Source organism: Strongylocentrotus purpuratus, unplaced genomic scaffold (genome assembly GCF_000002235.5).
Source record: "Strongylocentrotus purpuratus isolate Spur 01 unplaced genomic scaffold, Spur_5.0 spur5_scaffold_13, whole genome shotgun sequence".
Classification (NCBI taxonomy): Eukaryota; Metazoa; Echinodermata; class Echinoidea; order Camarodonta; family Strongylocentrotidae; genus Strongylocentrotus; species Strongylocentrotus purpuratus.
This window is the reverse complement of record NW_022145598.1, coordinates 36,217,428-36,238,105: the sequence shown is the minus strand read 5'-3', so window position 1 is coordinate 36,238,105 and position 20,678 is coordinate 36,217,428. Positions and strand designations below refer to the sequence as shown.

Below are 20,678 nucleotides of genomic sequence, written 5' to 3'. Positions count from 1 at the left end.
AATTTCAAGAAGCAAACACTTTGGTTCAATCATCTATAACAGAATCATGATTACCACAGTATTTTGGCTTTCTGATCATTCCCCTCAATCTCTATATCAGCTAAAGAGATAAATCTGTGTATATGTACTTGCAGAAAGCCATTGGAATTGTGAATTTGTCAAAAATTTGAATACATGGTACATGTAGAAACATCGTAAAGGATGGGGAGATGGTGCACATAAGGAGTGTGTCTTTGAAATTCAGTTACCATGATTACCTGCAAACATAGTTTTTTTTTAAATTAAATACAGAGAAATATAGTTGGTATTCCCACCTCTGATATGCAGCAAGGAGACTACAGTGCATTGAAAACGGTCAGGCGGTTCAGTGAGTAAAAGGAGGGGCAGTTTTGGGCGGTTTAGTCCCGTAAGTGTTAACTTACGTGCATAGACTTCAACCCTCAAAGATAATCAGATAAAGCTATGGATTTGGTATTTCAAATAGAAATTAATTGTATTTCATTATCTCTTGATACTTTTGTAAGAATGATATTATAAATCTAATTTCAATTGACAGGAAAGAGTTCATTGAGGCTTTCTAAATCAAGGTAACTAATTTTTCATCCACAAATAAAATTTAGAAATAAACAAATCGCACTACAAAAATAACAAGATGACATACATGTAGACAAGATTTAACCTATTCCAAACATAACAGCATACCAACCAAAAGAAAAAAACATAAACTTTTTTTATCTGCCACACATTTCCAATTTAAAACCAATCATCCCCATGTATGACCATTATGTACCAACATTTAAGCATTTGATGTGTACACATTTTATAAGGAATATAAAAGGAAATAGTGTATTGAACATTCAAAAAATATGACAAGGAGGGATTTATTTCAAGATGATATAAAGAATTAAATACCAACACCTGCAGCAAAAAAGAATGTTTATTTTTGAAAAAATTTATAATCAATGATGTAATTGATTGAAGTGTAAAAAAGATCTACCTACTGACGTACATGTACATCAAATGTTTAAAAGCCACTGGATAACTTACGAGAAGACTGTGACTGGATTTTGGGAAATAGCAACAGGTTCCACATTGGTAGATGACTCTCAAAAATCAAAATTACTGTATAAGCAATTATTTTTTTGCAAATTTCGCGAATCACTCATTGATTGCAAATTTGAAGATGAAGGTGAGTTATGGTCATGCGATTGCATTGTGAAAGAAACGTTGTTGAGTCGACCAGAAAAAGGTTGATCATCTAGCATATAAGTATTGGGATGTACTGCAAGGTTCTAGAATCATCAAAATGATAAGAAATTTGGCCCAGTCTTGGTAAAGTTACACGCACTGTACACAGAAAGATGTATATGGGACTACGCGACATGTGAGCAATACGTGCACAATATCTATCAGGTCCAAATAGATATAATAATTTACCAAATATATCAATTAGTAGGCGGTTTCTCAGCAAAATTTGTATCACCACGTATTAGTCAAAGCATATTCTTTCACATGATTGGTAATAAGAGCTTCAATTTCAATTTTTGAGAGGGGGGCGTTTCCAAAACTGATCTTTACCTTTAACTACAAAACATATTACAATTTAGGCCTTTAATCAAGAAATTTCATCTCTGTAATTGCATTACTGATCCTTTTACAATTTCTTTCAAAATGCAGCCAAAGGCGGTTCATGACGTGCCCGTTAGCCTAAAGGACACTTAAAACTCTTCCAGACATCATTCAAACAAGGAAATGTATCCAGTTAATCATTAAAAGGTTTTTATCCCTACTTGATTTTTTCCTATCATTACTTTGGAACACATGCTTTTTGAAAAAATGCATCACAAATTTCATGAAAATACAACAGCCCCGTGTCCAGAATGCTTATCTACCAACAAGAACTATAAATACCTATCTTGTTACCTTATTAGACATGATACACATAGATTAGAAGGACCTATACAATCATTATGACAGAAAGCTCCGCAGCCTTTACACATAACCATAGCCTTGAGACGACAGGTGCATTTACCTGCCAGACTGGAGCTGCCGTCTGGACTATCCTTGCCACCAGAGGGCAGTATACTGCTCTTACTTGTGGTCGGGCCAGACATGACAACGGAGCTCTGACAGGAGCAGACGGTGTTCTGCACCGTTGAGTTGTTGTTGGAGAGGGGGACCACTTTAGCGACCGTAGGCTGACTGTGCGTTGAGAGGGAGTCCTTGCCCGGGAGCTGAACGGTGGTGGATGTGTGCATCGCACCATTAGCTATACTTACTCTCCCATGAACTAAATTGACTGTTCTGTTTTCAGTGCTTGCAGAGGATATTTGCGCCACCTTCCCAGGAGTAGGAACTGAGCTCTGATTCCCTCGCGAGGCATTGGATGACCCACTGGTGACGGTACTGGGCGGAGTTACACTAGCTACAGCTTTGCTAGAAGGTAGCGTTATATATGTCACTGTTTTTGAATTATTGCCTACTTTACTTGAAACCAATGTCGCTACAGAGTTTGTGGTTTTTAGACTCGACTGCTGACTATTCCCTTGCACTACTCTTGAAGCATTGCCGGGTAGTAGACTCATGTTTGACTGTGAGACTAGCACAACACTCAATCCAGGCTGTGTCTTGATGATAATAGGTTTGACCGTCTGTATCACGGGTTGGCCGGGGGTGGAGTTTGAAACTGTGACGGTCAAGACTTTATTTGGAGAGCCACTTTTAGATTGTCCTTGTAACCCTTCTATGTGCATCCTGGCACCAACACCTCCTGTTACGGATGTAGCATTGCTTGGCACAATGGATTTAAGATTCATCCAGTTGTGCGATGTAGCACGAGGTCGACCTAAAATGGCTGGTGAGTGTACTGAAGGTCTTGCAGCACCTTGTGCATTACCAGGCACCAACCTTGCATGTACCTTGGCTGAAGTTTGTGCTTTGATATGCGCCAATGTCCGTGTCTGTCCTTGATGGGCCTTGACGGCCATCTGAGCTTTTATCTGCGCGAGCGTTCTTGTTTGAGACTGGACCGGTTTGAGTTGTGCCTGGCTCTTAATCTGAGCCAGAGTCCTGGTCTTGGACGAGCCGCTCGGCGAAGCATCAGAGTCGACTCTCTGTCTCTTTTCGGGCGACTCCTCTGAATCTGATGGACGCTTGACAGACAGATCAGGTGGTATCAGCTGACCAGATCTCTTGACCTCACCGACCTTAGGTCCTCCGGCTGCAGCCTGCTGACGCTGACTTGCAGCGGCCATCGTCGACAGCAAGGTACTGCATGAATACTGAGCAGGACTTGCAGTAGCAATACTTGTTGTAGTCAATGTGGATGATTTTGCTTTCTGCGATGACGAACTGCTACCACTTATCACACTACTGCTACTACTGCTTGAACTCCTCTCTTTACCGATAGTCTTTGACAATTTCTTGAGGATAGACACTCCTCCTGCGACGCCGTCTTTGGGTACGGAGATCTTAAGGATGATCTTTGCTTGTGGTTCTTGTACTCTGTGATTAACAATGTGCTTCTGAGGCTTGGTCGGTGCAGATTTTGTCGAGCTTGACACGGACGCTGACGCTGTCGACGAAACTGACGTTGAAGAGGACGAGGCTTTGTGTATCTTTGGTGGTGTTTTGGCAGACTTTGTAGGACTGGAATAATTGGACTGAAGTTCAGGTACAGATGATTGGCCCCACACTGGTTCAAAGTGCTTAGTCTAGAAAATAAAAAATAAAGAAATAAAATATTGGGTAATTCAATATATCATCAATACTCCAACCTCAAGGGGCAGTAGTACATGTATGTGACTCTACCATTTAATTTGAGAATCATAACTTCCTTAGAGACCTTTAAATCCAAGCTGAAATTTCATCTTTTTTAACAAGACCTGTAATTGGCACCCATCCAAACTCTCTTATTCTTTCTATTTTTCTTGTGCGCCTCGGAATTGGTTTGTCTAGATAGACGGTGTGATATAAATGCCTATTGTTATTATTACTGTGGTATGAGGGTGGTAATGGTACATGTACATGATATAAGCAAGCTTAATTCTAACACAATGCATACCTGGCTAACCTTTAAGAGCTAATAATAGAAATCTCTCAAGGCAAAATAGGAAGTGGTCTATCTTGTATACTTTTCACACAGAATCTGTCAGGAAAAAAAGGAATCTAGGGTTCAAAATAATAGATTGAAGGCCGAAAATAAGAAACATTCCTCCAAAATAGGAAAGGTTGGCAGCTATAACAATATACAGTAGGCTTGCACAGTGTGAGAGAGGGGGAGGATTGGGGAGACCTGGAAAGGACTCTCTGTAATTTTCTTTCTTGAGTGTGTGTAGTCCTGAAAAAGACTGTTGGCTATCTTTCTTAGCATATAGTTCTAAGGAGAATTTTAGCGCCGATTGGAGAGGATGGGTAGTAGGAGTGGCTCGACGTATCGAACAGGTTGACTATCCATCGTCAGCTATTCCCCACTCCTGACGACGGATAGTCAACCTGTTCAAAACGTTGAGCCACTCCTACTACCTCTCCAACAGGTTGTATAATTATCCCATATTGGGGGGGGGGGAAGGGTAGTGGGGAATCCATATCTTTCCCTTGGGCGGTCGCTATAGACAGGTTTGACTGTACTATCTTTCACCATTCAGTAATAGTTGGGTCAAGGAGAAGCCTTTGATACTAACCTTCCAAGGATCTACCTTGGCCCTCTCCTTGTCCAGTTCAGCTTTTAGTTTGGTTTGAGACTCAGGTGTGAACTCCCCGCTGGCTAGACGCTCACGCCACTTTGTACAGGCCCGGGCAAAGAATTCATTGTCCAATGCTGAAGCTCCCAATCTAACAAAATCAAAATCAGTTTAGAATTATTCAGTTTATCGTCTGCATAAAAAAGGGGCATAAAAAATGATGAGTTCAGTTCAAATACAATGGCACAAATTCACAAACGAGGTTTGTCGACAAAATTAGGTTTATGTGCGTCATATGACGCACATAAACCTAGATTTGTTGACAAATCTCCTTTGTGAATTCGGGCCTACAGGTCTAAAGAAGCAAAACAAAACATGAGAAAATAAACAAAAAGCTAATCGTCACGTTAAAGTTCAGAAAAACATTAACATTAAATCAGAAGAAACTAATACTCGATGCTTTAAGCCTACACATACCTTATATCAGCAAAATAATTTTGGTAGAAAAAAAAATGGCCATTTGTAATGAAAAGAGACAGATGAGGAATTCAAGTTGGCAGTCCAGACCATGTCTACTGTTCATTGACTGGGATTCCCAGCAATTTTTGTAATATATTTTTTTTCATATTTTGCTTACAGATGCAACTTTTCCCTGCATGATGAACACATACAGAATTACTTCAAGGCTGATCACCTAGTAATGCAATGCACTCGCCATAACTCAGCTTAAACTGTTATTTGATCAACAGACCCCCACTCCAGGGACCCGTTTCACAAAGCCTTTTTTCAATGACAAAAATCAGTGACGAACCTACTGATAACCAATCAGAAGCAAGGATTTCAGTAGCTTATAACAAAGACTTTCATTTGTCACTGATGACAAGTTTTGTGAAATGGTTCCCTGGTGTTGCCAATTGGAACTTACCTTAGACAATTATCAGGTCCTTTATGTCTGTCATTGGTAGCGAGCATCTTTAAGAGTTTATGTTGATGATGAGGGGGAAGGCTAGCAAATGTGTGCTTGTTTATCAGATTCTGAAAAGGGTAAGAAGTGATAAATAAAAACAACTATACTTTCTACAGGTTTGTATGAAATCTATACATGTATATATATTTTTTCCTTTTACAGGTAGATACAAGGTCACAACTAGAATGTAACATTGCTTCATAAAAGCACATAGTATTCATATGTACTTGGTGGGGAAGGAGTCTAGACCTCGTAAGATTATGTCTGAGAGATACCGGTAACATCAAGAACATCATTTGTACAAATTTAAGAGAAGGTGTAGAAATAGAGGAAAAAGAAGATTTACAACAAAAGGCAATAGTGAACATTTTTAACTTTTAAAGCCTGTTTGCACTAGTTTGGCCAGGGAGGATTAGACCACCCAGCATGATCACTGACTGGTGGTTATCTCATCAAGCCAGCTCTCAATTAACATGAGAAAAGGAGGATCATGGGAGACCAAAAGGCACAGCTTAGGCATGGTTTTCTATATAGAGGAAGCAAGTAGCTACAAGTACCGGTAGTGGAGTGGGGCTTTAATTCCTCCACTGCACAAGAAAAAAATCAAAGAACTCTAACAATGTTTGTTCAAGTGTTTACTAATACACCATTCACTGAGGAATGTATTTACATATAAAATGATATAACGTAGTGATCATTACCTTTAAATTAACATTGGCAAGAACAGAGTTGGGGGTTTCTAGGTCAACTTGTGGTTTCCTCCTAAAGTCCAGGAAAGGTGCTGCAAAACAAGAAGAAAAAAAATAAAAAGAGTTATCAAATTAGAACTTTCCATACCACATATATTGCAAAAATCCATCTACAATGCATTTACTATGAACATGACAGACAAAGAAAGCGGAAAAAATATACAGTTCCTCATTCTTCCCTCACCAATTGCTGTGGTAGACAAAGGAACATCCCTTCACTGCTATTATGTAAAAATGTGTAGAACAGGTGAATATGCATGCGACACCTGTTCTACACATTTTTACATAATAGCAGTGAAGAGATGTTCCTTTGTCTACCACAGTAATTGTTGAGGGTAGAATGAGGAACTGTATATTTTGTCCGCTTTCTTTGTCCGTCATGTTCATAGTGATTGTAGCCCTTGCACTCATTAAAATCTGCATATCACACAATTCTGGTGATGCACGCATTGTGATTTCATTTGAAAAGTGGACATGCGAGAAAACTTTTGCAGTATGCTGTAAGCAGGTTTAATTTATATTGTATCATAAACCAATGTATATGCAATAGAGAAAGAAAAAAATGAATTGCCTTGATTCCAAATTTAAACAACTTTTTTACAACATAAACTGAACAAAACTAAGCAAAATGTTGAGAGAGCCAACATAAATCCAACAAGAAAGTTTTGCACTCTGTGGAAGAGTTCTGAACTTGAAATATCATAGTACTTCAGTCTACTAAAAAAAAATTTTTTTTTGTTAATATTCTGAAATTTACTCAACTTACATGCGCCATATTTCTTGTTTTTCTTGTGTCTCCGTCTTGGCTGCAGAAGGGAGGGAAAAAAAAAAAGTATTAGCATCCAATTAATAGGCAACAAACAATGCTGCAACCGAGTAAATCACAGAAAATCAACTTATAAAAAATTAAATGAATCTGACTCTCACTTTACCAAACCAATGTTGTTACATAGAAGTGTGGTAGTCGAGTGGTTTAAGCACTTGACTTGAAATTCAAAGGTCGTGGTTCGATGGGTACCTGACAGGAATTAATTCCTTGAAATGCTAGAGCGCTGTAATGGCAGCCGTGCTAAAGCCAGGTTAATAATCGGGAGCGCCGGGAGTGTCAAGTCTGACAGACATGAGCGTTATTCAAGAACCCACTATTATTATTTTCTTTTTTTATGAAGTCTCCTGCTTCACGTCTTGAATATGCTTTTACCTGCAGCAAACTTTCTATGTAACAAGAAAGAGATAGAGAGCTTGTTTGAAAATAATAATAATAACAATAATATCAAACATTTAGTAGCGATAAAAACAATAAGTACCATAGCCCTAACAAATACAAATTTATGAAACGAGGACAAAGATGTACAGTACAGGAATTATATCACATAGATCATTGGGGGAAAAGGTGATTTTTGAGGGATCGTTTGAATGTGGCAAGACAGGTAGTTTCCCTTATGGAAAGAGGGATGCTGTTCCAAGTCTCTGATGCAGCTACTGCAAAACGTTTTTCAGCTACGATAGAAACTGACCTTTCCACTGAAGCCTGGAAGGGAGGCTAGGATTTCACTAATAGTCTGTGACCTTGGTAACATGTGAAGTCTATGATCTACATCGGGACTTGGTTTGGCACTGTCAACTTCATCTGCTTTCAAATATAAAAATAAATATGGGAAAATGAATATTCATCAGACAATCTGGCTGCAGTTATGAAAATAAGATGCACAAATGAATATTTAATCAAGACTATCTAATTTCAATCATGAAAATGAATCACACTGTCTACTTTTAATTATGAATATAAAATGCATAAATGAATATTAATCAGACTATCTGGCTTCAGTTATGTAAATTAGATGCAAAATGAATATTAATCAGACAATCTGTTATCAATCATGAAAATTAGATGCATTTTAAAAAATGAATCACACTGTCTACTTTCAATTATGAAAATTAGATGCTTTCATGAATATTCATCGCACTATCTGCTGTCATACACAAAAATAAGATGCGTAACATGTTAATCAGCCTATCTCATACCACGATGCATTATTGCTGGACTTTGGAAACTACATGTAATGCAAGGACTTTGAAAAAATCTGGTATAGGGCTAATTTACAATGTTACTTGTATTGACAACAAAAATAATGTTTGCATTACTTTAGAGGTGACTGAAAGCATCACATGTTTCAAGACATAATCCTAGAATTGATTTCTTCAAAGTCTGTGCAATTGTTTTTCGGATCCTTTATTTTAAGTTAGAATGCTAAACAAATGATACAGCAAGCATGAATGAAAATGAAAAGAATGTGTCAATTTGAGTCAAATTTGAGTTTTTTAAAGGAAATATTGATTTATTTAAAAAAATCAAATCTTCAATTTGGGATAAAATGAAAAACAAATCCTTATTCCTCAAAAATGCAATATATATCTTACGAGATTTAATGCAAATGGTATTATATTTAGATGATGGTACATGTATACCATAAAGGTAGATTTTGAATATATTAATGCTGCAAATATGTTTTTTAGTGATGGATTAGTCCGTAACAATGATTAGTGATATATGATAGGCAAGTCTCAAAATACATAAAAAGTTTAAAAACAACTGGTTTTTATCCCTGGTATTACAAAAATTCAGGTAGCACCCAGGGGTTTTCTCCGGGAACAATGATGTTCAGTGTATACTGTGTACAATGAGCTCTTTTTCACAAGATTATAAGATCTGTTCATGGGGATCCTGTCCTGATATACAATTTGTTTTAATAGAAGGAGAAAAATGAGAGGAAGAGGCAAGTGAAAGTATGAGCAAATTGCGATTTAAAATAAGAACATTTTGAATTTTTAAAGTTGCAATCAATCAAACATGAAGTGGCAACTCTGTGACGTATCTTGCATGCTCTCTTCCCATGTGCTCATGAAATTTCATGTACAGAGCAAATTGTAGAAGAGCTTTCGGGATATGTCAGTGTTGCCAATTTGTATTTGATCGATCACAACTTCAATAAGTCATAAATTTTGTACTTTTAATCAGAATTTGCTCAATTTTTCACTGTCTTTTCTTCTCATTGTTCTGCTTCTATTAAAACCAACTTAATATCAGGGTGGAATTCCCCTTTAATGATGAAAATACATTCTCAGGCAAAACCTGTTGTATTAAGACCACCTGTCTTCCGTAGCAACTCATTGCTCACTCTAATAAGCAGGACATATCTATCCCACTCCCCCCTCCCCCCTCCCCCTCCCACCCCCCTCCCTTACAAAACAAAATGCAGATGGATGATACATGCAGATGATAATTATCACTCAAAGCAGAGACAAAATCAAAAGTTCTGGAGATGTTAGTGAATACATTTTGATGAGAAACACATTAAGTTGACACTAAATTTCAAAAATACAACCAAATTATACCTGACAAGCCAAAGTAATATTTTTTTTTTTAATAATAAATTTAAATTTACAATCTCAAAAACAAATGTCTAAATGAAATAAGTACCCGGTACCTCATAAAAGAAAAAGCAAATTTGTTTCAGTTGTACATGAATAGCACGTATAGCAGCTGTTTTTCGAAAACAGTCATATTTTGCTAATGTAAATTTACACATATTACAGTATGATCCTAAACAAAAGATATATATTTATGTATGAAAGTGGCCGTCAATTAAATTTCAAACCACCCTGTAACCAAATAAGTTAAATATCTGCAATAAATGCTATTCATGTACAACTGAAACAAAAGTCCTTTTTCTTTTATGAGGTTGTTTCGTTGTTATTTTGACTTTATCCAACAAAGTAGCATGTGGAGGGCTAAATATTTATTTTTGTATTTGTTTAACCACGAATGAATGAAAAGCATTAATATCAGCATCGCCTGCACTCATGATTATCTCCTAGCCTGACTCTCCCATTGACACAGTGTAAGATGCTGGCATCGTATAAGCGATAGCTTGTGCCATGATATCTGACAGATTTATGAATTTTTTTTTGTATTTCTTTAAATGTTTCAACTCCGTTATGAAATAAACCAAATGGTTGTTAAAGATGGCATTTTTTGATAAAGTAGATTTGCTTACTGTTGTCACTTTGGGAAGGAACATGTAGAAAATAACTCCCTACAAACAAGAATGAAATCACAGAAAGCATAACAATCATAGTGTCGTTAAGTGTTCATAACTGGATTTCACTACGATGGTGTATGCTTTAACGAGGGCTCCACACTTACTTTTTATCAGACCTCCAAAGTGGAATTCTGCAGGGTCTGGATGTATGAGCCCTAAACTGGGCTCGCAGCAGGGGAACTTTTTTATATTGGTTGCCTGTTTGGCAATTAATCATTAAGATTTTCAATTCAACTTTGTTTATTTACTGTAAATAGTGTAAAATTCACATGATACGAACTACCTAGTTTATTAGATACTTCAGTCACCAGCCAGGCCAATGCAGGGCGATTCTATGGAATTGGTTCCTACATTTATCATTCAAAATAAAAATTGAAAAATAGATTTTTGCGGTCCATGGATATGAAACATCCTAGTTACACATAGCATAACATGGGATTGCAGAATTGAGACAAATTAACTGTTTGATTGCCCAACCTATTTAATTCTATGTGGTAAATAGCACGAAGGCAATCATAAGCCTTATTCCTAAGCTACAGTACTTACCGTCAGCTTTATCAGGTGGTTTCAATGGTTTAAGTATGATGCGTGGTATAATGGTTTGCTTCCGTCTATGTCTATGTGATGATGATGATGATGGGGGACTATGAACACGGAACATCTGCTGTCCGGTCTCTTCCTCCTTCTCCTCTTTCCTCTCAGTCTTTAACCTGGAGTCTGCTCTGCCGTTGGTCGTACTGCTGCTACCACTACCCAGGTCAAAGCCACCCTCTCGCTTGAAACGCTCGCAGGATGGGATGGCGAAGTGAGCCCTCTCTGGGAGAACACACACAGCTGCAAGAAAGGAATGCATTTACCATCAAATAAACGTATAAACACATTTTAAGTTTATACCAAGACATATGATCTATCAAGGTACAGGTGTATCTTCTCCTAACTCAGAAGTTTGTAGGAACATTTTCCACGTCTCTGTTTTCTGCCATTCTAGTACACTCTTAAAGCCCCACTGCACTACGTATAGCTACATGCGCCCTCTATATATCAAACAATTCCTAATCGGTCCCCGATGATCCTCTTTTTCTTATGTTAATTTAGAGCTGAGTTGATGAGATAACCACCTGTCCAGTGACCTTGCAGGGTGATATAATCCCTCCTGTACACAAGTACAGATGGGCTTTAAGACATATTCTATCTATCAAGGTATTTTCTCCTACATGTAGCTCAGAGGTTTGTACATGTAGCTACATTTTCCACACATCTCTGTTATCTGTCACTCCAGTACACTCTTACAGGGTCATTCCACTCCTGGGTGGTGTTTCACAAAAGACTAAGATTGACTTTAACTTGGACTTAACTATGGTAGGTCATTCATGCCACTGATTGCTCTCATCGTTGTGATCTGTTGATAATAAATGTTAATTCTGTAGATTGTGACCATGATTAGTACGTATCTTGAGAACCCAATGCCAGTGAATGCTGAGAGCAAACAGTGGCATGAATGGCCTGACATAGTTAAGTCCAACTTCAAGTCGATCTTAGTCTTTGTGAGACACCCCCGGTTCTTGCGTTCACCTCCTAGTAACAGTAGTCTTGATTTTCCTATTTCTACTAAGACATATGACTATTTGTTAAGGTAGTTTTCATCTATTTCATGCATTTTGTGCATTGTCGAGATTCAATTTTTAATGCCAGTTTTCAAATTTACATGTCAGTTTTGTTATTGCTATTATTGTTATTATTATTATTATTGTTGTATTTTCTTTCTTTCCTCGAATGTATGTATATATTGTTTATGTTGCTTGTATATGTATGTCACTCACCAGTGGAGGACAAATTTCCGTATTTTTTTAAATCAGACCATCAATTATCTTGAATTAAATCTTGAATCTTGAATATGACATTTTGATACAAAGGCAAAAACCACAAACCAGGATGACACCCTTTGAACATAAGGAAAACAAAACATGTCCTAATCCTATAACATGATTTTGTAGACCAAATGGATATTCAACAGGATATACCACCACTGACAAAATGTTACTACCCACCAGTATAAAGCATTAACTATTAATTTTACAACTAATTACTTTCAGTTTCTTAGTAGTCTTTTGAGTTATTGCAATGATGGAATTCCCACAGGATAAAGAACCCATAGAGGACAAGACATTTAATACAGTTAACCCACAAGATATGGTTTGATTCGGTATTAAGACACACATCTTCCATGGACTCTATCCAGAGTAATTCAAGAAGCGATGATTACTTACGTCTTTTCTTGATAGGTACATAAGGTTTCTCAGATCCATCAGCGTTGGTATCATCAGATGTCTGAGTATTGAAGACATCTGTTCCGTCTTCAGTTTGCATCTCTAACATGGCTGCAGCTTCCTTAGGCAAATCAGTCTGAAGTAAAGTGATAATAACAAAAATATTTCCTGTTCAGAAGCTAAATAGTTACAATTACAGTCAGTATTATTCATTGATTGGCTTTTCAATTCAATTAAATTCAAAGTTTTTTTTCTTACACTCTTCATAAAAACATTTAAAACATACAAAAATTCAGAATAGATTGATAACGCAAAAAAACTAGTTGGAACTTAGAGGCTGTTCACACCGCAATGAGATAGCGCGGTCTATCGTAGCACCCCCTTTTTTCTAGCGCGTGCTAGACCGCGCTCTCTCTCATGGACCACCCTCAAGAGGTGCTCTAGTGGCACGCCGTTTTGGCTCGCCGTGGCTCGCTGTTGGGTGGACCGAAACGACGTTGTACCTCCCACACCGCAGAGATAGCGCAGTCTAGCGCGCGCTATCTCTGCCGGTGTGAACAGCCTCCTTGATTGCACGCATGGAGGAGAGGGTTCTTTCAGTAGGCCTTTGGACCTCGTCCCTGGGTTCATACAATCAACCATGTAAGATTCAGTGTTCTCAACCAAAGAATTCTTCCTATCAGGTAATAATAATAATAATAATATTGGATTCTTATATAGCGCACGTATCGACCTTGCAAGGTCCTCAAGGCGCTCCAACATTACCCGGCTATGCTAGGCTGCTGATTTCGACGCTCACAGCATTTTAAGGAATTCCTTCCTACCGGTACCCATTTAACACCTGAGTGGAGAGTAGCAAATGTAGATCAATGTCTTGCCAAAGGACATTAGTGCCACATGCCGCAGGTAGTGGCATGACACAGATGAAAATGTACGTACATGTACGTTAAACAATAATTACATGTATACCCTCAGTGATATTACTGAAATAGCAAGAAAACCTCAGTCTCTCTCAGAGTTATAAACTTCACAAATCTAATGACTGCGGGTTATTCACAAAAGCAACAACTATTGCAAACGTCTTTGGGCCTATAATTCACAAAAATGCCACAGTACACCTCAGGGTCTACGTCCAACTGATGGCAGCACATCGCTGTCCACGTTTTTAACAGCACATCACTGTATATGTATATATTTTGCACCTGGATTGATGCCCAGTTGCCTACACACATATTGGACATGGTACACACTGCAGTGCGTAATCTTTCTTGCATAAAGTAGCACGTAATGAGGAATAAGAAGAAATATTTCTACTTTGAGATGCAATATGAAAATATGTTCTTTTGACTCACCTTTAACCCATAGACTCCCATCAAGCCTCCCACCTTGTAGAATGCACTGTCCTTTCCTCTGGATCCTGAGTGCAGCATGGCATTCAGGCAGGCAAGGGGCTGTGTACCACTGCAAATCAATCACAAGGAAGGAAGAACAAAGTTTATTCATAAAGTCTTCTTCCAAAGCTACATACATGTACATGTTATACTGGCACAACAACATGTACTGTACAAGTAAATAGTTTAGTAGCTACATGTATTTCTATGGTATTGCATGTATAAACAAATGTTTTCATATCGCCATGATCGTACATGTTTATTGTAGAAAAGGATGCAGAAACATTTAACAAGCAGGGGTAAACGACAGTACCGGTAACCTTTCTTTCAATGGTGTGTGCTCAGTGTGGAGCAAAAATATTTAGGCCAGGAACCTTATACAACAGCCAATGCTCACATCCTAATACTTACAGGATCTTGAGTGAAATTGGGAGGGGGGTGGACTGGAACCCTGAGATCAAGTGTATCACTGTTATGGGAGCTCTTATTAGATTGTCTAGTATTACTAGAATGTATTCATTATTCTTGATCAGCACACAGCTAGTCTAACACAAGGTCCATAGTACACATGTACAGTACATGTGCATGTATTTATAATTATAATGAGATTTCATTACAGTGATATCATGTACTGTACATGTACATGTACAGAGTACTTTAAATTTATTTGATTCTTCTCTGAGTTCCATTGTTCACTGCACTCTACAGTATATTATTCAGTACTAGTGTAGCACCTTCATGTCAAGTAACCAACCAATCAACTACATGTAAAGGGTATTGCATTACCAAAAAATTCAACATGAATAATTGCAGAAGTAAAATATGCATGTGGAGGTGTCCAACATTTACAGTGAAATATTTATATACAACGTAATTTGCACTTTAAATGTCAACAGCTAAATCTACTACAGTCTACAGTATTAAAAAACACATTTCAACAGTCATTCACTATCAAATAGGAAAACTGGGGAAGCCCCTAAATCATCACATGGGAGATACACTCTACAGACTATTGAAACATCATTTTTATTTACATGTACAATGTAACATCCTTATAAACATATTCACATCGAGATGTTTTTTTTCTTCAGTACATGCAAAATAAACAATTTCTTACCTTCTTTTAAGCAGAAGCAGAAGCACATAGAAGAAATGGCGGGGGATAAAAACAAAGAAAACAACATTGCTTCGGTGATGCATTTACATGTACAGGCGTATTGCATTTTTAAAGTGCTAGACAAAGGTGCTGACAAATACTTCACTGTTTTCACACAAACAAATGTAAATATGTAATCTCAACAATTAGAGCTCTTAAAGAGAAGGTTGAGTTCTGGGAAGAGGTGAAAAATAATTTGTGAGCATTACTCATTCTTATTATGCAAGTGTGGAAGAACATCAGTTAACCCTAATAAGGCCGGGGGGGGCCATTATGGCCCCCCCCCCCCCTCCACAATTTTTTCGATTGCTCGGGAACGCATATGGATGGCGCCCCGCCGCTCGCTGACTTTTTTCTTTCGAGTATTGCGCAACTTTTAAAATAATTTTTTTGAAAATCGGACCTACGGTTACAAGGTCACGTGACCTTTTGTCTTCGCATGTCAGCCTGAAAATCGCTCATTTTCGTGATTTGTGTACAAAACGTATGGCAAAGTCATTTTTCCTAAAAGCAGATCAAACATGGGTTATTGGGTCTTGTTTAAAGCTTAGGTGGTTGTTTTGGGAGTCAAAATAGTTGAATTGTAGTAAAAGATAAAATAAAACAACAAAAACAATGAAATACATAAGTTAAAAAAACAATGAAATACATAAGAAATTATCAAAACAAGGGATAACATAAGAAATAAGCTGGCTCTTCCAATTTTTTTGTCTTATTATTATTCAGAATGGTCTAATGAATATATCTAGTGAAAAAGAATGCTTAAATATGAATAATATATGATTTATTGGTAAAAATGTGATTTTTATGACTTTATTTGCATAAATTACCATAAATATGCAAATGAGTGAATTTTTCAAAAAATTGAAATGATCATATTATTCTTTACACTTTACTTGACATGCGTGCAAATTTTCGCGGCGATCGGCCGCTTCGCGGCCGAGATCTTGAGGGGGGGCCATAATGGCCCCCCCCCGGCCCTACTAAGACTTCAAATAGCCCGGCCTTATTAGGGTTAAGACATGTTCCCTGAAAAGCATAGCTCTTCAAATGCCTTCATATTCTAAATATGCATGTAACATCGTAAAAATCGGGGGGGGGGGCGGCTTTTTACGCCACGTGTAAGTGTAGTCCCATATACATCTTTCTGTGCAAGTGTTTGTAACTTTACCAAGACTTGGCCAAATTTCTTATCATTTTGATGATTCCAGAACCTTGCAATACACACAAATTCTTATATGCTAGATGATCAACCTTTTCTGGTCGGTTCCACACCGTTTCTTTCACAATGCAATCACATGACCAGAACTCAACTTCATCTTTAAAATAATTTTTGTGTAGTAGTATTGAAGATTAAATTACAGGTACTTTTTCCTCACAGATGTCCCACAAAAATTTTCCAATACATGTACAGTGTACATGTACAGTTAGGTTGTAGACAATGTCTACAATGTACTTTCCGTTGTTTCACATTGTGTAGGTCTCCTGACTACCTGAAATGCTCTTTATGTAAATTTATTAACATCTGTTACCGCATAGCAGATTTTTAACATATTGTGACAATATACCGTAACCAATAGATTCAATCTTAAACAGCCATGTATACATGTGATAGACAAGTGCAGTGCCAAATTCTTATTTTTACCGAGCCATGATCAATGGCTACTGGTACTCAGATACAAGACAAGACACAATGTTTCGAAAAGTGAAGCACTACACTGTAAATGCAAGCCACAATGCATACTAGTAACTTTTCTATAGAATGCACAAATGTGACAAGAAAATCATTTCTACAATGCATGTTATAGTACAAGTCTTAACAATGTACACATATTTGAACATCTTGGGAATCCCCTTCATACATGAATGTGTACATGTACATGTAGTTTCTTTTTCTTAACTGTTTTTGGCAAATATGCAGCTGCCAAAGCAAGCAAGGGATTTACTGGAAGAGGGGTATATAACAACAAAGGTGAAGTGCATGTCAGTGACAACTAGGACAACTACATGTACATGTAGTGGGAGCAACATCAATCATTCTTTTAAAAATATAGATCTATATGACAGCCAAGCTTAAGTAGACATTCAAGTTTGTCATGCTTGATGTGTGTGGATATTGCCCTGCATCATCAGATAAAGGTCCAGAGTGATCTGAATGATAAGTTGTAAACCGACTAAAAATCCTTTTTCATTAAACTAATACAAAATTTGGCAACATGAATAAAAGTTGAATATCAATTATTTTTCCATACAAAATAGCAGTTTTTTATTTCCAACTATATCTTCTGTCCAAGGTCCATTTCAAGAGACTTCGGTTGTAAGCGCTTTATAAGCACCGTTTTCATTATTATTATTATTAATACCGGTATGCGTTTTTCATTTGAAAGACTTCAACAAAATGAAAACAAAAGTGTTGCCAATTTGAGAAGACAAATCATTAAATTTAGACATTCAAAAATCATTTCCTGATATGGGCTGACATGTAAGACATGGGCGTGCGTGTAGAAGCAAAACGAGTGATCACTGATGTTTGATGATTGACTGAATAACTTACTTGATGTCTTTGAGTGTGTATTCCTGGATATCACGAAGGATCTCCTTGTAACTCATGGGAGTCTTGGGATGCTTCTCTAGAACCTGAAAAAAAGGTCATTGATGAAAACGATCATTATCATTATCATCATCATCATCAACGTCATCATCATCATCATCATCTTCACCATCACCATCATTATCCTCATCACCATCACCATCATCATCATCATCACCATCATCATCACCATCATCATCACTATCATCATCATCATCATCATCAACATCATCACCATCATTATCCTCAACACCATCACCATCACCACCACCATCATCATCACCATCACCATCACCATCACCATCACCATCACCATCATCATCATCATCATCATCATCACCATCATCATCATCATCATCATCAACATCATCACCATCATTATCCTCAACACCATCACCATCACCACCACCATCATCATCACCATCATTATCCTCAACACCATCACCATCACCATCACCATCATCACGATCACCACCACCATCATCATCACCATCATTATCCTCCTCAATAACAATAACAAAAAATGACATCATAATGTACTAAGAACTAAGTAAAGAAGGGTACTTTTGCCAAGTTTTGGAGAGCACCAAATTCAGAAAACTCTCCTTCTTCTTCCTTCTTCCTTTTAGAGTACATACCTCTTTACAGAGTATTATCGTACTATACAGGGGGTGTGCAGGTGGACCACTACACCGGGGTTTCCCCTACTCTTATACGAATATAGACAGCAATAACCATCTGATTTGGGTCATTTCTTTAATAAAACTGACATTTATTGTCATTCCCCAATACAGATGGCAACCCAGAGATCTCGTACCGTGGGGGTAGCTATAGCCAACAATGGCAGCTTTTTCTGTCAAAACATTTTCTCCCCGATTTTCTTTATTTAGATCTAATTTTCTGATTTCTAAATCAGATGTAAATTAGGTCGGTATGTCATTTGTCCTAATTACAGTTATCAAAATTTGATAACTTAATATTAAATACATAATTTACGGACTTACTTATATGAATTATCCAATTTGTATCTCAGATCCGCAAAGCAGTACGTTCATGCATTCAAAATATTACCCGGCGGCCGATATATTTCCGGGTCCACCTACCAAAACATAACCAATGGCCAATCAGAGCACTCGTTTCGTGGGAGTTCGTTGGTCAAGCTGGGCCGACTCGTACGTAGCTACGGTAGCTATTGGACGCTCGAAGAGAAAAAATGAATATTCATCAACTAAAACCAAGACGAGAATGTTGACGACGAGACTTTCTCGGATTAATCATTAATTTAGGATCTAAATGAGCAAGCTATCGTAAGTCAAATAAGCTATATATATGTTATTTTTAATTTGTGTTGTAATTGCAGCAGTTATGAGGATGTAAAGAGTGAAAATCTCGTTGCATATCTCATTCATCGCGGTCCGGTCGAACCGAACCATTTGTTCTGTACAGTGCCTCACAGAAAGAGGTCCCCAGACTTCAGTCTCTATAATCGGAGGTCTAGTGGAACAACCGACGATTAGAGAGACTGAAGTTTTCGGTCTAATACGAATAGTGCAGTGGGTTCTTAACGTGCAAAGGTAGTGACTCTTCTCTACACGGGGCCTCCATTTAACGTCCTATCCGAGGGACGGAGTGTTTTCCACTTATCATAACCTGTGTCTATGAACAAGGCACGTTAACACACAACACAGGCTGCAGTCATCCGTCTGGGTGGGAATCTTTGGTTCGACAGGCGAACGCTTTATCGACTGAGCCAAATTGCCTCCAAGAGATTGAGCGTGCCTAGTATTAATTGAGTATGAACACTAAACTGATCGGCATTCTCGTAAAGTTAGCATCAAATCAGCAATGCGAATCAGAAATTTCAGCTCAGATCTCACGACATGTATTTGTGTTTTCCGGCGGAATCAATATCACATTCGGCTCGCAAACTCTTGTGAGACCGAGAGGCGAGACCGAGAGAAGTCAGCATTTTTATAATTTGTAAATCACATCTTGGTTCATTATGAGCAGGAATACTAGGAAAATAAGAATGTTTTTTTTTAATTGAAGGTAGCTTGCAATATACGTCGGGCCGGGTGTAAGAATGGGTGATTACGAACACATTTTTCGTTTAACAGGAAAATAGCTCTATCATCAACATGCTATGCGCATTGCATGTTGTCTCCCATAGACTTTGTACATAAGCCGCGCCCGCAGACACAAAACAATGCAAGGCGATGCCTCAAAACATTTTACTAAAACTTACCATGCGCGCTGCTTCGACCCATGTTCTCCCTTTGCTTCGCCTCTTCCTATCCTTCATGACCTCAGGATATTTTCCAGCGCTTAAAATGCGCAAGATACGGATGAACAGTGTAATAAACTTTCAAAACATCGTCGATTGTCCTTGCAGAAATTCTCACTCCCTATCCGCCATTTTGCGACAACCGTTGACCTTTAGATGAGATAATTGACCTCTGAATACCGAGAACTAATTTGCATACGACGTAAACTCGCAATCGAGTGCCTGGGCTGCGATGTTCATGCATGTGCTGTCGAACAAAGGAAAAACTGTCATCGGACAAAAGCTCTCCAAAACATCAACTACCAACAAAACAGACAATTCGATTTGCACATGGTTTCTTTAATTCTTTACACTTTTTTTCTTTCAGATTTCTTCCAAAGACAGGCTTTTGCCAACTGATCAACAGTTAATTAAGTTCAATAACTTATTTGGAAACTATAGGCTAATTATCAACTGACCAAAATTATCATTATCAATGTTTTACCCGGC

The 20,678-nt window shown here is 37.8% G+C and overlaps 1 protein-coding gene across 3 annotated transcripts; it reads right to left on the bottom strand.

Moving 5' to 3' along the window:
• Positions 1-1,534: 1,534 nt before the first annotated feature.
• Positions 1,535-20,360, bottom strand: LOC584010 (putative Polycomb group protein ASXL2). Of its 3 annotated transcripts, XM_011685026.2 has the most exons (13): positions 20,151-20,360; positions 17,870-17,952; positions 15,277-15,279; positions 14,121-14,229; positions 12,769-12,904; positions 11,048-11,335; positions 10,457-10,495; positions 7,916-8,028; positions 7,165-7,204; positions 6,351-6,430; positions 5,608-5,717; positions 4,683-4,833; positions 1,535-3,713 (listed from the first exon to the last, which is right to left on the bottom strand). In XM_011685026.2, exons 1-13 carry the CDS (start codon positions 20,205-20,207, stop codon positions 1,920-1,922), a joined length of 3,003 nt encoding a protein of 1,000 aa, XP_011683328.2. In that variant the 5' UTR covers positions 20,208-20,360; the 3' UTR covers positions 1,535-1,919. The 3 variants fall into 3 exon arrangements, with proteins under 3 accessions (XP_011683328.2, XP_030839309.1, XP_011683343.2); XM_030983449.1 differs by lacking the exon at positions 15,277-15,279; XM_011685041.2 differs by lacking the exon at positions 10,457-10,495 and having other exon boundaries at positions 20,151-20,358.
• Between the last annotated feature and the right edge of the window lie 318 nt (positions 20,361-20,678).